General features: G+C 35.8%; 1 protein-coding gene across 1 annotated transcript in view; it reads right to left on the bottom strand.

The window, feature by feature from the left end:
* Nucleotides 1-18,486, bottom strand: part of CCSER1 (coiled-coil serine rich protein 1) — a 714,838-nt gene that overhangs the window by 409,908 nt on the left and 286,444 nt on the right. Inside the window, exon 5 of the mRNA XM_054688053.1 lies at nt 12,921-13,041. Coding sequence (XP_054544028.1) covers nt 12,921-13,041 — 121 coding nt within the window. The remainder of the gene's footprint in view (nt 1-12,920; nt 13,042-18,486) is intronic.

Genomic DNA, 18,486 nt, shown 5'->3' with positions numbered 1-18,486 from the left:
AGTAGGACAGAGCATTAAAAACAGGTTTCTTTTCTTCCTAGCTCATTTGAAGAGAAATATATTCACAAATGAAGAGGTACTGATTGATCGTGATAATCAACAGTGAAGAATTCTGATACTTAAGTTCTATTTATTCTGTTGATTTGCAAATGCTAATCATCTTTTGCATTATTGGTTTATAATGACATCCATATTTTTTAGGTTGTAAAAGCCTATAAAAAGAACTGAATATTAAAAAAGAATGATTGCCTAGGATGTCAGGTTTGACATTTAGTAATTAAAGTCACTGATAAGATGATGGTGGCTGCTCACAGATCCCACTGATGGGGCTTAAGGAGGAGGAAGCCATAATTCTGGCACACTTCTTGGAGTTGATAATAGGTCCACTTGTGTACATGGTCTATCTTTGATTGGGCAAAGTGAAAAAGAAGTCAAATGTACATGCTGGAGAGTCCAAGATCAAGGTGCTGGTCTAGTTGAGCCTGCTCAACCTCACTGCTTTTCTCAACTTTGTCCTCTTCTGCATCTACTTTCAACTCCTAATAGTGGTGAAAGAGTGGCTAGAACTGTACTTTAAAAACAATCTACATTTGGGCCTCCCTGGTGGCACAGTGGTTGAGCGCTGGGTTGCGAAGCTGCCTGCGGCCTCTGAGGTACCAGTTCGATCCCCGGCTGCTCCCCGGCCACTGGAGGAGGGTCCCACATGGCGCGCAGACCTCTCCTGCCGCCCGCTGCTCCCCTCAGCAGTGTACTTCGGTCCTTCTGCCTGCTCTGCTCCCCGCTCTGGCTCTGGTGAATTCTCTCACCCTCCCGCGCTTCTGACTATATCCAATGCTTGTATAAATAAATAAATAGATAAATAAATAAATAAAATAAATAAATAAATAAATGAATAAATAAATCTTAAAAAAAAAATCTACATTTGGGCCTCCCTGGTGGCACAGGGGTTAAAGACAGCACAAATCAAGTTATCACCAGCCATTGCAGGACGAGTTAGAACCCTTGCCAGCCAGGGTGCAACCCACATGGTGCAGAGGACCTCTCCTGTCTGGCCTGTTGCTCCCCTTTGCAGCGTGTTTCAGTCTGCCTGCCTGTTACGCTCCACACTCTCTCTGGTGAATCCTCTCACCACCACCCCCACACCTCTGGCTTACACCACAGTTCTTATATGCATAAAAACAATAAAATAAAAAATAAAAATGAAAACAATCTGCATTTATATACATGAAGGAAGTCTTTAAATAGACTAATTGCAGACTTAGGAAATGGGAAAGAAAGCATTAGAAGAGATTCCTTAGAACTTCTGTAATGAGGTTTTTATTAGTGAAGTTTGTCTTCCACAGAACTATGGTATAGAAAAGCAATCCTGCCCTGTTCCAGAAGTAGGAGTTAAGTTCCAGACTTCTACTTCAGAGACCTCTCCTTACAATCTATATGATAAAATTGCTGTTTGTATTCTATATGACATCTTCTATTGTTAATTATTCAAATATTTAATTTATTATTTAAATATTAAATGACTATGCATTAATCAAGCCTAATTTTACTTTTAATTTGATAGTATCAGACAACTATAATTAATGCTCCTACTTTCTAAATCAACTAATATGTTGAACCTCAAATATAAAATCAACCAATTCTCTACTAGTTTTGTGTAATAACCAGTTATTATCATAAATATTACAAATGATTAAAAAGGAAGTATTTGTTATAAAAGAAACAACTCTAGCAGATGATAGGGATAGTACTTCTTAAAAATAGATCACAATTTATGAGTAGGTAAACACAAAGATATACATATTCTCATAAAGTCTATAGGACACTGTGTTTTCTTACAGTTTTTTCACTGTTCTCATCCCAACTTCCTCACACAAGAAATTATCAAATTTGTTACTTTTCATTGTTTTTTTTTTCTTTGTTCCTAGAATTCTACCTGTTTTAAATTTAAATACTGGACAAATAAAACAAATTTGCAAAGCAGATGCTAATGTCTTATTCCATTGATGGGGATAGTTGATTTCAATAAAATTAATAATTTTATTAACTACTAACTTGCTTTATATCATCCAGCAGCTAAACAGAGATATGTTAGATTATAAAATGTTTCAACTATCTACTTGTCTAGCTCCCCTGAAAGGGAAAATATGGGAAATCAATATTGGGTATGAAAGCATTTATTTATATTGTCATCAAAATATATATGTTATTAAGTATATTATAGCATCAGAGATACATTCACAACAGTGGTGATGTAACTGCAGTCTTTTCTCAGCAATCTGATAAATGATGTTTACTCTACCTTATATAGAGCACAGGTACACCATACTGTACTGGTGAACTGAAATGCTTCACTCACCTTACCAGGTTGTCCCAACTATTTGCAAAATAACTTTATATGTTTAACATAAAGAGAAAGATTTTTCAAACCAGATACATATATTAAAATAGGGATATTTTTGACATAGCAGGTTGTCTGCACAAGGGACTAGATCTTATAACTAAGGAGTGATAAACACCAGAAAGATGAAATAACAATACTCAGTATTTTCTCTGGGGGGGGGGTATTTATTTGGTTTTAAATTTCACTCTTTCCTGAGTAATGCATGAAATCTATAAACAATCAACTTTCATGAGTTTTTATTTCATAATTTAATAGTGGTTGATGAGACTATTTCTTCCAATAAGGTAAATAGGTATTGTTGAAGTAATTCAAATGCCTCTCATGAGAGACAACAATTGACAAAGTTTAACTGATGAAACTCCTAGTCTATCCCCCATTTGCTTCCAACCCTAGGCTTCATCACAGAAACTCTGGACCTGTCAGATGCGCACACAGGTGGTCTCTTCAGGGGTCTCTTTCTGGGCTACTCTCCTCAGTTCACTTATTGTAGTACTTGTCTTCTAGACCAAAAAAAAAAAAAAGTGCCTTTTCTAACCACTCTGATGGTTCAAAATAATTCTGCTTTCATAGTCTGCACCCCTTCTTTACCACCCCATTGTCACCCTCTAGGTTTTCTTGACAGGAGTCTGATTCCAAACTATGGTCGACATTAGTTTTTTCAGGCATAATTCTCTCTGTGTTTCCAACTACAGATAACACATTTGAAACTCTTAATGATTCTCTTGAAGCCCCATTCCTAGAGTTGTGGCTACAAAATTACTCCTCCCAAATATAGCTCCTCCGAAAGCTGAAAAGGAGATGCATATTTGATCACCAGCTCTGTCCAAAGAAATCTCTCCATTTATCTACTCTGAAGCTATTTCTACCCTTGAATTGGTCAAGGTCTCAAAATAATTGACATTTTACAGTACATATCTGATATTTAACCTGTTTTCTTTCCAAATAAAAATCCTGCTTGTTAAAAGTCACAACATACTAAAGACTGTCCATAAACCGGAAGAAAGATTTATAATGCACATAGCAACTTGAGCTTGGAAATCAGCATATGCAAAGAGCTTCTCCAATTTAATATAAGAGAAAGATAAACACCCAATGGAGAATTGGATGAAAAATATGAATAAGCAATTTACAGACTGGGAAACAAAACGTACAATAAAGCATACAATGATGTTTTTGTTAACAACACTCAATGTAAATTAAAACCACAAGGAGATGGCAGTTTATATCTTTAACACTAGCAAAAGCATAATGCCTTTCAAGGCTAAGTATGGGCAAGGGTGTGGACAATAAGGACCCCTAGAGAATGAGTTAATACTGTGTTGAAGTAATGATTTATGCACATTACATATCTGTCATCCCATACCCAACACCAGCTCCCAGAGTCTATGAATGTTCACAGCAGACAATTTATAAAGTAAACATTGTAAACCATGCATATATTAATAAGCACATTATAGAAATTCACTTTGATACATTCACTATAGAACATTACACACCAACAAAAATAATTATCTGAAGCAATAAGCATTTTGGCCTGGTAAACATTTGCCTGGTAAGTAATGCTGTGCCTCCTGGATTCCCAAGGCCTACGTTGGGGAGAATGATGAGAACTAGATCCTTTGTGAAGATTATTTAGGTAGGTGGACTTGGGCTGCAAATAAAAAAGGGTTGCTGAACAGATCAGGATACCCTCTAAAGATATTAGGTGTCTAATACTGGAGGTTTGCCTATAGAAGCTGAGCAACTACTTCCTGAGCAGTGAGAAAAAAAACTAGGTATGCAGTGTAGGGAGTGGTTTGGTAAAGATGACCTTAATGACCACTCTGTGCACACTCAGAGCCCTGAGGTTCCATAATTCAGTTACTTTGCAACATGTGAACAAAAGAGAATGAGACTGAAAAAATAAACACACGGCAACACAATGACGTATATTCACTAATGAAAGGGCATTGACCACACACATGCAACAACAATATGAATCTGAAAAACAGGCCAACTAGGGCCTCCCCTGGTGGCGCAGGCAGTTGAGTGCCACACTGTGAAGCTGTCCACAGCCTCCGCAGCGCTGGTTCGATCCCCGCTGGCCAGCAAGAGTCCCACATGGCACAGCAGACCTCTCCTGTCTCACCCGCTGCTCTCCTCAGCAGTGTATTTCATCAGCCTGTTCTGTTCCCCATTCTGTCTCTGGAGAATCCTCTCACCCTCCCATGCATCTGGCCTGTACCCTGGTTTTTGTATAAAAAAATAAATAAATCTTAAAGAAAAAAAAAAAAAACAGGTCAACTAAAAGAAAGCCTTGATTACAGGACACAAGTGGTAAAATTCCACTTTACACTTACATTATACAAGTCTCTGACCTTTTTATTTTTTAATTGAGAGGGTTTTAGGGCAGAGGGCAGATGAAGGCTAGAAATCAAAAATAGGAAGAAAATTATTAGTAAATTATCACAATATTTTATGTAAGTAAATGTGTATGTATATACACATTTATATTTATATGTAATTTGAATGAGACTATGATTAAGAAATTTATTCAGATTTGTATATATATTTCCCACTTTAATAGTTCCATTGACAATGCTCAATATAAATTAAAAGAATATCAAAACTTTCCCTTGACTAAACTACTACTCATTTGAAATAATGTATTAAGATTGTCACAATATTATTTTATCATAATTATAATTATAGGACAGATAACATTTCATCTTTATCTCTTTTAAAAGTGCTTGGTAATATACTATAAATCTTAGTTTATTTATATTTAATTAGCTGAGATTATAAAATATATATTAATTCAGTTCCCCTTTCCTATTCATCATCTCTAATGCCAAGCCCCAGTCCAGCTGTCAGCAACCTCTTAAATGGTCTCACTAGTCATTCAGCCTGATGTCCAATTATTGGTGTGTTGGTAAATAATTAACTGGCTCTCAAGAAGAAGGAAAACCCGGTTTTAGTGGGTTTGCCAATTTCTATGGTATAAGTATAATCACCTTTGCTGATTTCAAGCTTTCATGGTGAAATCACCTACCTTGAAGTCAGGAAAAAATGCTAACAAATTATCTTTCCCAAGTTGCCCCATCACACCACTACCCCATTATACCCAATCTGTTCTCTATAAAACACCAAGATAGAATACTATTCATCTATTAAAAAAAATGAAATCCTTCCATCTATTTACAGCATGAATGCAACAGGAGGGGATAACTGAAATAAGTCTGAAGTGGAAAGAAAAACACCAGATTATTTCACGCATGTGGAATATAAATACAAACAAACAGACAAAATTAAGCCAAAACAAAACACTAGAAATCTGACTACAAAATGGAGGCTAACAGAAGGAGAGGGGGTTGTGGGGAACCATGAGGGTAGGGGGCCCAGTGGACTATGTTGGAAGATTATTAGTGTTTTGGTGGAGTTCATGAAGTGGTAACAAAAATATCTGAAGAGGTGTGAACCCATATTCATAAATGATATACAGTTTTGCAAAGCAACATTACATCAATGAAAAATTATACTTTTTTTTAAAGATTTGTTTTTATTTTTATTTATTTATACAAGCACTGGGTACAGTCAGAAGCGCGGGAGGGTGAGAGAATTCACCAGAGCCAGAGCAGGGAGCAGAGCAGGCAGAAGGACCGAAGTACACTGCTGAGGGGAGCAGCGGGCAGCAGGAGAGGTCTGCGCGCCATGTGGGACCCTCCTCCAGTGGCCGGGGAGCAGCCAGGAATCGAACTGGCGCTGCAGAGGCTGTAGGCAGCTTCACAACCCAGCACTCAACCACTGCGCCACACAGGGGAGGCCCTTTAAAGGTCTATTTCTTTATGCATACAGACTAGGGTACAGGCCAGAGGTGCGGGGACAGGGGTGGTGGTGAGAGAATTCACCAGAGACAGAGTGGGGAACAGAACAGGCAGGCAGACTGAAATACACTGCTGAGGGGAGCAGCAGATGAGTCAAGAGAGGTCTGCTGTGCCATGTGGGTAGCTCCCTGGTGGGGATCGAACTTGTGCTACAGAGGCTGTGGATAGCTTCACAGTGTTCTGCTTAACTACCCTTGTTCCACCAGGAAGGCCCCAAAATAATACATTTTTTATAAAAGAAAAAAACAAAATGAAATAGAAATTCAAATGCATTTTCTAAAAAGCAAATCTTCATGTCACCGGAAGCTTCCTTTTACTCTAACCTGCTTACTTTCAATTTCTTCCTGCTCTCTGTCATTACAAAGTATTTGAACAGGCTTTCTTTCTGGTAGTAAGTTTTTCTTTGGTTTTTCATTTAATAACTTTCAAATAACATCAATGCCCCTATACTAGATTATTATCACATCTACAGTCTTGCAATTCTTGATGCAATTAATCAATTAATATTTCCTTTTCTGACTGTACTATATGTTTCATGAAAAAAGCAACTGCTTTTCAATTCAAAAAGGCTCAGCCCCAAGCAAAATCTCAAGATGAAAACAAATATTCAAGAAGTAGCTGTTTTCTGGGGGGCTCCCTGGTGGCACAAGTCATTAAGCACAGCACTATGAAGATATCCACAGCCTCTGCAGCACAGAGTTTGATCCCCCATTAGGCAGGGAGCTACCCACTTGGCGCAGCAGACCTCTCCTGTCTAACCCAAATCTCCCCTCAGCATTGTATTTTAGTCAGTCTGCCTATTCTGCTCCCCACTCTGTCTCTGGTGAATCCTCTCACCCCCCCCCCCAGCACCTCTGGTCTGTACCACAGTTCTTGTATGCATAAATAAATAAATCTTAAAAAAAAGTATTAGCTGTTTTACATGCATTAATGAATAAACATCTACATGAAAGCATAAATATATCCCCTGAAATGTGTAAAGGAAAGTTATCCATTGATGTATCTCTAGGAAAGCTAGTGTTTGTTAACAACTTTTTTTTAAAAAACACTTTTTTTTTTTTAATTTATTTATACAAGCACTGGGTACAGTCAGAAGCACAGAGGGTGAGAGAAAATTCACCAGAGCCAGAGCGGGGAGCAGAACAGACCGACGAAACATACTGCTGAGGGGAGCAGCGGCCGCAGCAGGAGAGGTCTGTGCACCATGTGGGACCCTCGCCAGTGGCCGGGGATGGAACCGGCGCTGCAGAGCCTGCGAGGAGCTTTGCAGCCCAGCTCTCAACCGCTGTGCCACCAGGGAGGCCCTGTTAACAACTTTTAAACTGAGATTAGAGAGTACTTAAATTTTTCCCAATCTAACATACTTTATTCCTTTAGGGAAAAAAAAAAAATTGTTCATGGAATTAAAAGTCATACGTATACTTTAGGAACCTAAAGTAGGTTCATTTTAACCTTTCTTAGAAATAACGCATTTTGTACCAAATGACAGCATCTGTGCCCTTTCAGAAGTTCAACAAACCATCCACATAGCAACAAAGTGAATCACTGTTAATAAAACTGAGGCTAAATGGTTAAATTGGTCTCATAGTATAAAGGAAAGGGAAAAAAAAATCACCTTTCTCTTTGAGGCTTATCAAACACTATTTGAGCAAGTAGAAGAAAACAGCCTTGAGCTGAGCTCCCAAGTCAACTGGAGACTGAAAATGCAGAGTAGGAGGGAGTACCCAGAGGCAGCCAAACACAAACAGAAATTCAAAACTCCACTGTCTGAGGAAAAGCCTTTTCAAACTTCCTGAATGAAGTGCTCTTTGAAGAGTCAATGAACTTCAGTGAAGTCCCAGTTTCTTTACTTTTTTATTATTGTGGCCATAGAAGTTATAATATTTTTAAATATAATCCATCTGTTTATTTCTAACTTTTTTTAAGAATTATTTATACAAGAATGGGGGTACAGGCCAGAGGCACTGGACGGTGAGAGAATTCACCAGAGACAGAGCAGGAAGCAGAGCAGGCAGATTGACCAAAAGCACTGCTGAGGGGAACAGTGGGCAAGACAGGAGAGGTCTGCTGCACCATGTGGGTAGCTCCCTGGCTAGCCAGAAATCAAACCCACGCCGGGGAGGCTGCAGACAGCTTCACAGCACCTCACTCAACCTGCTGCGCCAGGGAGGCCCTGTTTATTTATATCTTTTACATCAATGTGTATTCCCCATAATATTCCCACTACCCGTTCAATGGTGAACTATGACCATAGTCCCTTGTACTCTTATGTCCCCTGTTTTGATCCCTTTTCCTCCCCCTCCCTCACTGGATGCCTCTTATTTACAGTCACCTGCTAGTTTTGTATTATTATCATTATTATTATTATTATTATTACGCAAATAACTCAGTGACAATATATTTCTTATATTCTAAAATGATACATCAATACAAATATAATTAAACCAATATCCACATATAGCTGAAGATATATCAATAAATCATACCTAACTGTAGGCATTTTATATCTAACTAAAATTTGTACTTTAAATTGGATAAATACAAATCAAAACCACAACGATATACCACCTCACACCTGTTAATAATTATCCAACAACAAAACAGAATCAAGTGTCAAATATTAGTGAGATGTGGAAAAAAGAGAACCCTGATAAAATGTTGGTGGGAATGATCTCAAAATATTCAAAATAGATCTTCCATATGTTCTAGCAATTGAACCCCTAGACATTTATTCAAAGAATGCAAAAACATGTATTTGAAGGCACAAAATGACCTTTCATGTTCATTGCAGCACTATTTACAATAGTCAAATTATAGAAATAACCTAAGTGTTCAAAGAGAGATGAATGAATAAATAAGATTTGATGTATATACACAATGGATCTCTACTCAACTATAAAAAGCAATGAAATTCTGCCTTTATGAAAACATGGATGGAACTGGAGAATATTATGCTTGGTGAAATAAGTCAGAAGGAGGAAGACAAAGATAGGGTGATTTCACCTTATGTGCAATATAGATAAACAACACAAAGGAACAGACAAAATCAAACAAATGTAAGCCCTATAAATGACTGAAGAGTTGACGCTAATAGAGTGGGGAGGTATGAGTTTGCAGAAAAAAGGTAGGAGGGTACACAATGGTTGATGATTTATGGGTGCTTTGGAGGGAGAGTGTGCTGTGGTAAGAGGTGTGAACAAATTCCTTTAATTGTGTGCTGTTATACAATATTGTTACCTCCATAAAAGTTACAAAAATAATCAACAAGTATGTGAAAAATAACACTCTTGAAGCCATCTTTAAGAAAATAAAAACACTAACAGCAAGAGCACTACTATCTACATTGAAGACCCATTATTTACCTTACTAGCATTTACTCCTTTCTTCTTTTATCTTCTATTCCTATCTTTTTTAAGTCCTTAATCACCTTTCCCTGATCAACTTCATACTCTGCTCCACTGTTTGGTCGTAACCTGGTTCTAATTAATTATATCATCCAATATTGCTGAGCAAAACAATTGCTTCAAAATAGTCATGTCAAAGAAGCTAACCTAGTCAAAGTCAATGACACTCAAACTTCAGCTTTTCTATTTTGATTAAATGGAGAGAGAAACCATTTCTTTCCACCATCTTGTATTTTGTTGAAAAGATAGAAAAACCCATACAAGGTACTGCTGAAGGCAATAATGCCACCATCAGAAGACCTGAAAATAGTAACTACAGGAGAAACAGAACAAGAGATACAGATGGAAAGAATGACCCAGTACCAGACCCAACCATAACTGAGTAAACATCTACCCCTTTTAAATTACATGCATCAAGAACAACAATTACCCTTGATTTTTTTCTGAAACAAATTTGCCTGGAACTTCTCTCATTGGTGAACAAGAATTTTAAACTAATCACTGTCTCTTTGTACCTACAGTACGTTCTTGCCCTATATCCACACCTACTATTTCATTCTCAGAATAGTAGTATGAGATATGTAGGGCATTTAATTTCCATTTGATAGATTACCACTATTTTAATGACTTTATCATACCACAGCTGAATATAAGAAAATAAAGTATAGTATGCATATGTTTTTCACATCAGCTCAAGTGGTAAGTAATATATGATAGCACATAAATCAAGCAAGCAATATCTAATTGATGTAAAATGTGAGGGAGAAAACATATTGAGATTTCAAGAGAATAAAAGGATGGTAACTTTACATAAGTTGAAAAGAACAATTTAAAGAGACTAGAGGAGGCATTAATTTGCTGAAAATGTATTTAGTGTAATATTCTGGTAGGAAACCTAGGCAAGTTGGATCAACTTTAAATATACTTGTATTCAGAAGAAAGCTCAGGAAAATAATATATATCTATAAGTCACTGGTAATGTTGATTTTTTAAGTTATCTAAGAAGCAACATAACTAATACTATGATGGAGTTTTAGATTTCCAACCTTTACCAATGTCACTTCAGTTAATATTCACAATGACCCTGCGAACAATGATCTATGAAAGAATGACTAAGTTTAAATTAAATATCCAAAATTTCCATCTAATATGTTAATATTTTAAACAAGTTCTCTCTGACTCAGAAAGTGAGCAGAGTAACAAAACATGATATAATATTATAAATATGTGATATTATAGAGGGGAATGGTGAAATAAAAAGAAGATTCAAAGAACATAGAGGGATATTAGAGTAGATATAGGGTAATGGGAAAATGTCTATTTTAAATCATACCTCAGAATAGAGAAAGAATATTTATGAAGTAGCTAAACACTGGGGGTGGGGAAGACATTTTATTAGCAAGTCCACACTATAGCTTCAACAGAATCATTGAAAGATAATTTTAAAATTTTAAGATCCAACTTTTAATCATATATGCAACTTACATTAACTTAGATAGTGAAAGAAAATTAATTTGAATTTTCCAATATAATTCAATTAGTATATATATGAGATATGACTTACCTCCTATTATATGAAAAATGGTTTTTGGAACTAAAAATTACATTGTGTTAAGAACAAATTGTTTTCCATTGTAATTTGTATTAAAATGGAATTAGAATCATAGTTTACTGAATTGGTTAGTATTTCTTTTCTCTGTAATGAGAACATTAATACTGAATATCTTCATGCAATCAAATATATATAGTACTCTATTTGAAAGGAACATTAAGACATTATCTAACTGTTTTCAGAGTATCAGATATTATCATGTTTCAGGAAACTGTTTCATGGGCATATCCAGTAGAAAGACATCAAGCAAGTATGACACAAAGTGATGATCCAGTATAATGCAATGGGGGGAAATAATAGGTATAATAGGTATATCAAGGTTAGCTCCCACCTGGTTCACATTGTAGTCAACAAACAATCCTTGGCAACACTATGCATCCCCTTTTCTCCAACATAAGACTTTAAGGCAGAAACAGCCCTACTTTTGCTGGCAATTATCAGATTTTGCTTTCTCATTTATTAAATGTATAATTAGAAATAATCTTAGTTGGGCCCCCTGGTGGCACAGGTGGTAGAGTGCCACACTGTGAAGCTGTCTGCAGCCTCTGCAGCATGGGTTTGATCCCGACCAGCCAGCGAGAATCCCACATGGCAAAGCAGATCTCTCCTGTCTAGCCCGCTGCTACCCTCAGCAGTGTATTTCGTCAGACTGCTTGTTCTGTTACCTGCTTTGTTTCTGGTGAATCCTCTCACCCTCCCAAGCATCTGGCCTGTACCCTGGTTCTTGTATAAAATAAATAAATCTTTAAAAAAAGAAAAAATCCTAATTAGTTTGATATTGCAAGCACATGTATCTTGCTTAAGAATTTATTTTTTTAAAGATGTATTTATGCATACAAGAACTGGGGTCCAAGCCAGAGGTGTGAGGGGTGAGAGAATTCACCAGAGACAGAGCCGGGAACAGAACAGGTAGATTGACTGAAATACACTGCTGAGGGGAGCAGCCTGTGAGTCAGGAGACGTCTGCTGTGCCATGTGGGTAGCTCCCTAGCCAGGGATAGAACTCATGCTGCAGTGGCTGTGAATAGCTTCACAGGTTGCGTCTTAACCCCTTGCACCACCAGGGAGGCCCACATAAGAATTTAATTCTTTTGGGCATTATAAAAAAATCTAGTATTTAATCAATATAAAATCAAATTTAAATTTAAATAAAATTTGACCTGCTTAAAAGACAAAACTATGGAAACGTTAAGAGGTATAAATTTTCATTTTAGATAATGAAATGAGTTAAAATTTCTTTAATATCTATAAAGTACAAAGAAACTATAGGCTAAGATTGATATTTTAAGAAAAACTCATATTTTGGACCACTGAAGCCTACAATGAAAAAAGACTAATCCAAGGACAGTGCATTCACAATCACAGTGCAAAGGAAATAAAGTGATTCAGCCTCCTCACCCATGTCCCTAAGGTCACAAAATGAAACTTGAATGGTATATACTTCAAACACATGAAATTATAAGATGCAGAAGTTATTCACTGAGGTAACATAAGACAGTGATTATTTTAACTTACAAACTCTCTGTTCTCTCAGCATAGTAGTACAAACACATTTCTTTTAAATCACTCTTTCTTAGCAATCTCACTTTGATTAATTATCTAGTTTAACAAAGCTCTGAAAAATTAAATAAGTAACTTACTGTTTTGAAGATTCAGGAAATTTTAGCTCCTCTCTTTTCTTCATTTCTATTGTTGGTTCCATGGGAGTGAGCACTACAGCAGCACATGAGACTACAGAGTGGTATGAGTCCTCCCGGCAAACTGTTTCATTAGAAAAAATAATTGTAAAAATCAAAATTATTTTTTGACTATTCTCACTTTACCTTAATAAATTCTCAGTCAAATGGAAGAGACAATTCAACTAAAACATTAGTCATCATTATCATTTTCCATAATTACCATTTTCCACTCTAAGACTTTCTACTCACACACTCTATGGCAATTAGGCAATTCTTCTTGAACCACAAGTGGAAAGGGGTCTGCCAACATTTTTGAGTACTTCATTGAAAAAAAAAAAAATTAAGAATGAGAGGTGCACAGAACTTTAAGTGAAATTAACTATCTACTTTATTATATGAATACTTGATATTTAATTAGCATCAAAATCAATTTATACAGCATCAATAGCACCCTAATAGCATTTCCTAATCACTAATGTAGCTTCCAAATTCCACTGTTAATATCACTTATGAAATCAGATAAATTTGCCTATTTGTGTGCTTTATACAAATGAGGTCATATTATTTGTGTATCTATTCTGTCATGGGTGACTTATTCCATTCAATATATGTTTTTAAGACTCATTCATTATTACAGTAGTTTACTCACTCCTAAGGGTAATTTTCCATTGAATGAATGTAGAGTACATATATCACACATTTCATTAGTGAAGGACACTTGGAATTTTTGTCTAGTCTACAGTTATTTAAAATGTTTTTGATTCTTCTTGTACTTTTTTGTTTTTTGATTCACAAACAGATTTATAGTGGAAAATAATCTAGAAACAGAGATTTCTCCTAGGATATGTTCATGTTTTATGTTCCGTTTCAGTCGATAATTGCCAAACTATTTTCTGAACTGATTGTACTAATTTGCATTTCCCAAAACAGAATAATAAGAATTTCAATTGTTCAATAACTATACAAACATGGTTTTGCCAGTTTTTTTCTTTTTAATTTTTAATATTGTGATTTTCTACTGCAGCATAACAAATTAACAAAAATTTAGCCACTTATAACAATACCTATCTATTATCGCAGTTTTATTAGTGAAATGTACAGGTGGTGTCAATTAGGTTCTCTTATGAGGTCTAACAGGCCAATATCAATTTGTCAGTCAGGCTGTGTTTTTATCAAGAATCTCTGGAAGAATCCAATACATTTAGGTCCTTATCAGAATTTAGTTCCTTGAAGTTGCAGGATTCTGTCACTTTTATCATGCTGGTGATTGGCCAGACACCACTCAACTTCTAGAAGCTACTAACAGTTCAGTGACCAAAGGCCTATCTCAGCAATGTAGAACATCCCTTTTGAAGTTCTTACATGCTTTACATCTCTCTGATTTCTTCTTCTGATAATAGGTGGGAAAAAGTTCTCTGCTCTTTAAGGGCTCTTGTGATTAAGTTAGGCTCACAAATTATCCCTTCTTAATTACCTCAAAGTCAGCTAGTTAGCAACCTTAATTACATCTGCAAAATCTCTTTTATCATGTAACAAAACATAATTACAGTAAGGATGTCCTCTAATCTTCCCAGTGGAAGAAAATTACTGAAGACTAGCATCATGTTACCTTGGAATTTTGCCTACCACAGCTATTTCTATTAGATTATGGTGGTGTCACAGTGCAGCTTTAATTTATAGCCTCCTGATAACTAGCAAATCTAAATAAATATTTATTAACACCCATTTTATCTGATTCTAATATTCAATTTTCAGTTACACGATTTAGTCATCGCAAATCAACGCTAAAAATTGTAATTTATTTAACATGGTATAGCAATCATGAGCTTAAGTATAGACTACTATGCTAGCTTTTCTGTCCTCAAATACACATTTAGAGACATGCATTATGATCAGTGATGAACACAAACTGCTTCTTTCAAAGTCTGTGAACAATCAGTCACCATGCATCTGTTATCAATTCAGATTCAGTATGTAGCTGTGTTGTCTCCTTGTCTCCCAGTGATAAACATGTGACATTTTACAAAAGTATAATCTAAGAATTTGCCAAAGGAAATGAAAATATACCAAAGAAATGAAGATGAACAATTGAATTGAAAATTAATGAGAAACCAATAGAGTACTAACTCATTTCAATAATTAAGAAAGAATAAATTAACGCTCATGCCAATGTAAAAAGAAGTAAATATTAAAGATGACAGCATACATTAAAAAAGAGGAGAAAACAAAAATACAGTATGGAGATACAAACAAAAGTATGTAAGACAATTACCTGGAAAAGATTCAACAGGGAAGTAGATATATATGTGATCACTATATTCTGACAAACAAAATTCAGTACCAATGTATATACTTAATGAGTAAATCAGAACTTTATGTCATAATGGGAAAGATGTAAACTACTCTATATAGTAATCTGGTGAGAAAACAAGTTGTTGGATATTCTTTTCACATTTTACCAAGCCATGAATAGATAAATTACTTTTGAAGAATGATATTATTATCAACTAGTAAGGTGGAAACATTACATTTGCCATTAAATAAAACAAGATGACACATATTTAAGGGAAATTTTAAGTTTAAAGAAGACCACCGAAATCAGTGGGGGAGTTAAACAAAATTTTTGAGAAAGATCATAAACATGTATTTCCCTAAGTATTTTACAAAATAATATAGGGATTTGGGAAAATACATGTTTTAATGTGATTATTTAATATCCCTAATAAAAACATCTTCAAAATTCCTACTGAAGACACAGAAAAAATATTTCTGGCGCAACTGCTAAATTATTGCTAGGCTCTGAAAGGAAATTACACTGTAAGACTGATACAAATGAAGTAGCATAATTGTTAGTCAACACATGCCTCTGTTTCACTACTTTATAAGACAATGTTTTTAAACATGTTAGACATATAGGGAGAAAAAAACACAATTTTTATGGAGTGCATGGTTTATGTTTGTCACATCTGTAAGATTCAGTAGATAAATTTTCAAAACATAAATGAAACAAGTTAATATGTTGTACTAATTATACAGAACTCTCTAATACAAAAATACAAAAATCGGGCCTCCCCGGTGGTGCAGTAGTTGAGTGCCACAATGTGAAGCTGTCCACAGCCTGTGCAGTGCCGGTTCGATTCCCCGCTGGCCAGGGAGCAGACCTGCCTGCTCTTGTCATGGTGGGGCAGATCTCTCCTGCCTCTCCCGCTGTTCCCCTCAGCAGTGTCTTCCGTCCATCTACCTGTTCTGCTCCCTGCTCTGTCTCTGGTGAATTTTCTCACCCTCCCGCACTTCTGACCTATACCCCAGTTCTTGAATAAATAAATGAATCTTTAAAAAAATACAAAAATCCATTGCAAACTGTTCTCATAATTGGAAAAGAGGCATTATATACAATACCATACACAAGGTAAATGTACAAAAAGTAACTATAGGATTTGAAGTTTGGGTTATTTGACAAGTGATTCCATTTTCTTTTTTACGTTTATTAGTGTTTTGTAAATATCTTATAAATGGTTTTTCTTTTTACTTTTATAAACATCAAAAAAAAAAACTTGTTAAAATATAATCAGGAAACTAAGGTAAATAAACAAATGTGTGGAATAATCGTATTTTCTTAAAAACAGTAGGCATTTTGAAATTACTTTTTATGATTTAATCAGATTAAACTGTATTTCATTTTCTGATGCTTTCCACAATAGGATGGGAAACACTTTTTTCAGAAGGTGTTGTAAATAACTGATCTAGTTGGTTATTCTAAATATTGTTAAAGAAATAAAACTTACTTCAGGGATTGCATTCAAATTAATGGATTTCCATACTACCAGGTCCTTTCAATTTATTTATTTATTTGTTTGTTTGTTTGTTTGTTTATTTATTTTTTTATTTATTCACAGGAGTGTGAGATAATTCACCACAGCCAGAGCGGGAAATAGAACAGGCAGACTGATGAAATACACTGCTGTGGGGAGCAGCGGGCATGGCAGGAGAGGTCTGTCACGCCACGTGGGACCCTCTCCAGTGGCCGGGGATAGAACCGGTGCTGTAGAGGCTGCGGGCAGCTTCACAGCCCACTGATCAACTGCTGTGCCACCAGGGGAGGCCCGGCCTTTCGATTTTTAATGTAAAAGATTAATTATAGTAGCATATTTAGGTATTGTCAAAATTGTAGGAATGTTGGTTTGAGGCAAAGTTGATTTCTGTACTTTTTAAACCATACCAAATGCAAATGGTTCACTATATAGACTGAACTCTTATGATGGGAAAAACTGGCTTTAGGAGAAAGGAGAAAGTGAAACAAATGGAAACTACCAACTTTTACTTAGTCATATTACTTAGTTGTACTTATAAAGCTATTTTAATTAATATATGAAAAATTAAATCACTGCTAAATTTTGAAAAGGTGAATTTATGAAATAGCAGGTAATTATTTCATATTGGAACAAAAAATAGAAGACAGCTATCAAAGAAGTATTACATATTTAAGTAGGTTTCCAGACTCCATGAGTTTTGAAATATCAGTACAAATTCCTACCAAAGAAGCAGTCAATAATTTGAGACACCAACCGACAAATTATGCTAAATTTGCCTCTTTTTTTTTTTTAGATTTATTTATTTATTTATACAAGCACTGGGTACAGTCAGAAGTGCAGGAGGGTTAGAAAATTCACCAGAGCCTGAGCAGGGAGCAGAGCAGGCAGAAGGACCGAAGTACACTGCTGTGGGGAGCAGCAGGCAGCAGGAGAGGTCTGCGCGCCATGTGGGACCCTCCTCCGGTGGCCCGGGAGCAGCTGGGGATCGAACCGGCGCTGCAGAAGCTGCGGGCAGCTTCTCAACCCAGCGCTCAACCGCTACGCCACCAGGAAGACCCTAAATTTGCTTTTTTGTGGAAACAAACTTTCTTATAAATTTTTTGCATGAAGTACAGAAAATTCCACCAATGCTTCTGTTACTGGGGAATGTCAAAGTTAGGCTGACTGGAAAATTAAAGTCCACATTTTTCTAGACAGATGGAGCCTCTTTGCCAAGATGGGGGTCACTAATCAGGACACTCTGAGAAGGTCATATGCAGAAGTGATGGTGCTATATCTAGAGGATATCAGTTGTCAGAAGCCATCAGTTAATATGAAAAGCAGGATTCAGACATGACAAACTGACATTTGATGAACAGATTATACAAACAGTAGTTTAAAAATGAAAAAAAAATGTTTGAAAGTCAGAAGAATTATTTATCTGAAACTTTGTTCTGAGAAATACTTTTATTTATACTTAGGGTATTGTAACTGTATGGACATCAAAGATAATCAAAACCTACTAGTGCCTCTGTCAGAAATTTGCAAATGTTGGAGCTGCTATCAATCCTGGGTTTAAAATTGAGTAGTCTGACTTTCCCTTATAATTTTTTATTACACCATAAACACTATTACATTAAATGATAGTCTAGTTTTACCTTTTCTAAAATACGTTTCTTTCAGATTCATAATAAACTGAGATGTAAAATCTAAACACTGAAATTTTAAGTTATTGT

This window comes from Talpa occidentalis, unplaced genomic scaffold, assembly GCF_014898055.3.
Source record: "Talpa occidentalis isolate TD23 unplaced genomic scaffold, MPIMG_talOcc4v2.1 talOcc4.6, whole genome shotgun sequence".
Lineage (NCBI taxonomy): Eukaryota > Metazoa > Chordata > Mammalia > Eulipotyphla > Talpidae > Talpa > Talpa occidentalis.
This window is presented reverse-complemented; position numbering and strand designations above follow the sequence as displayed.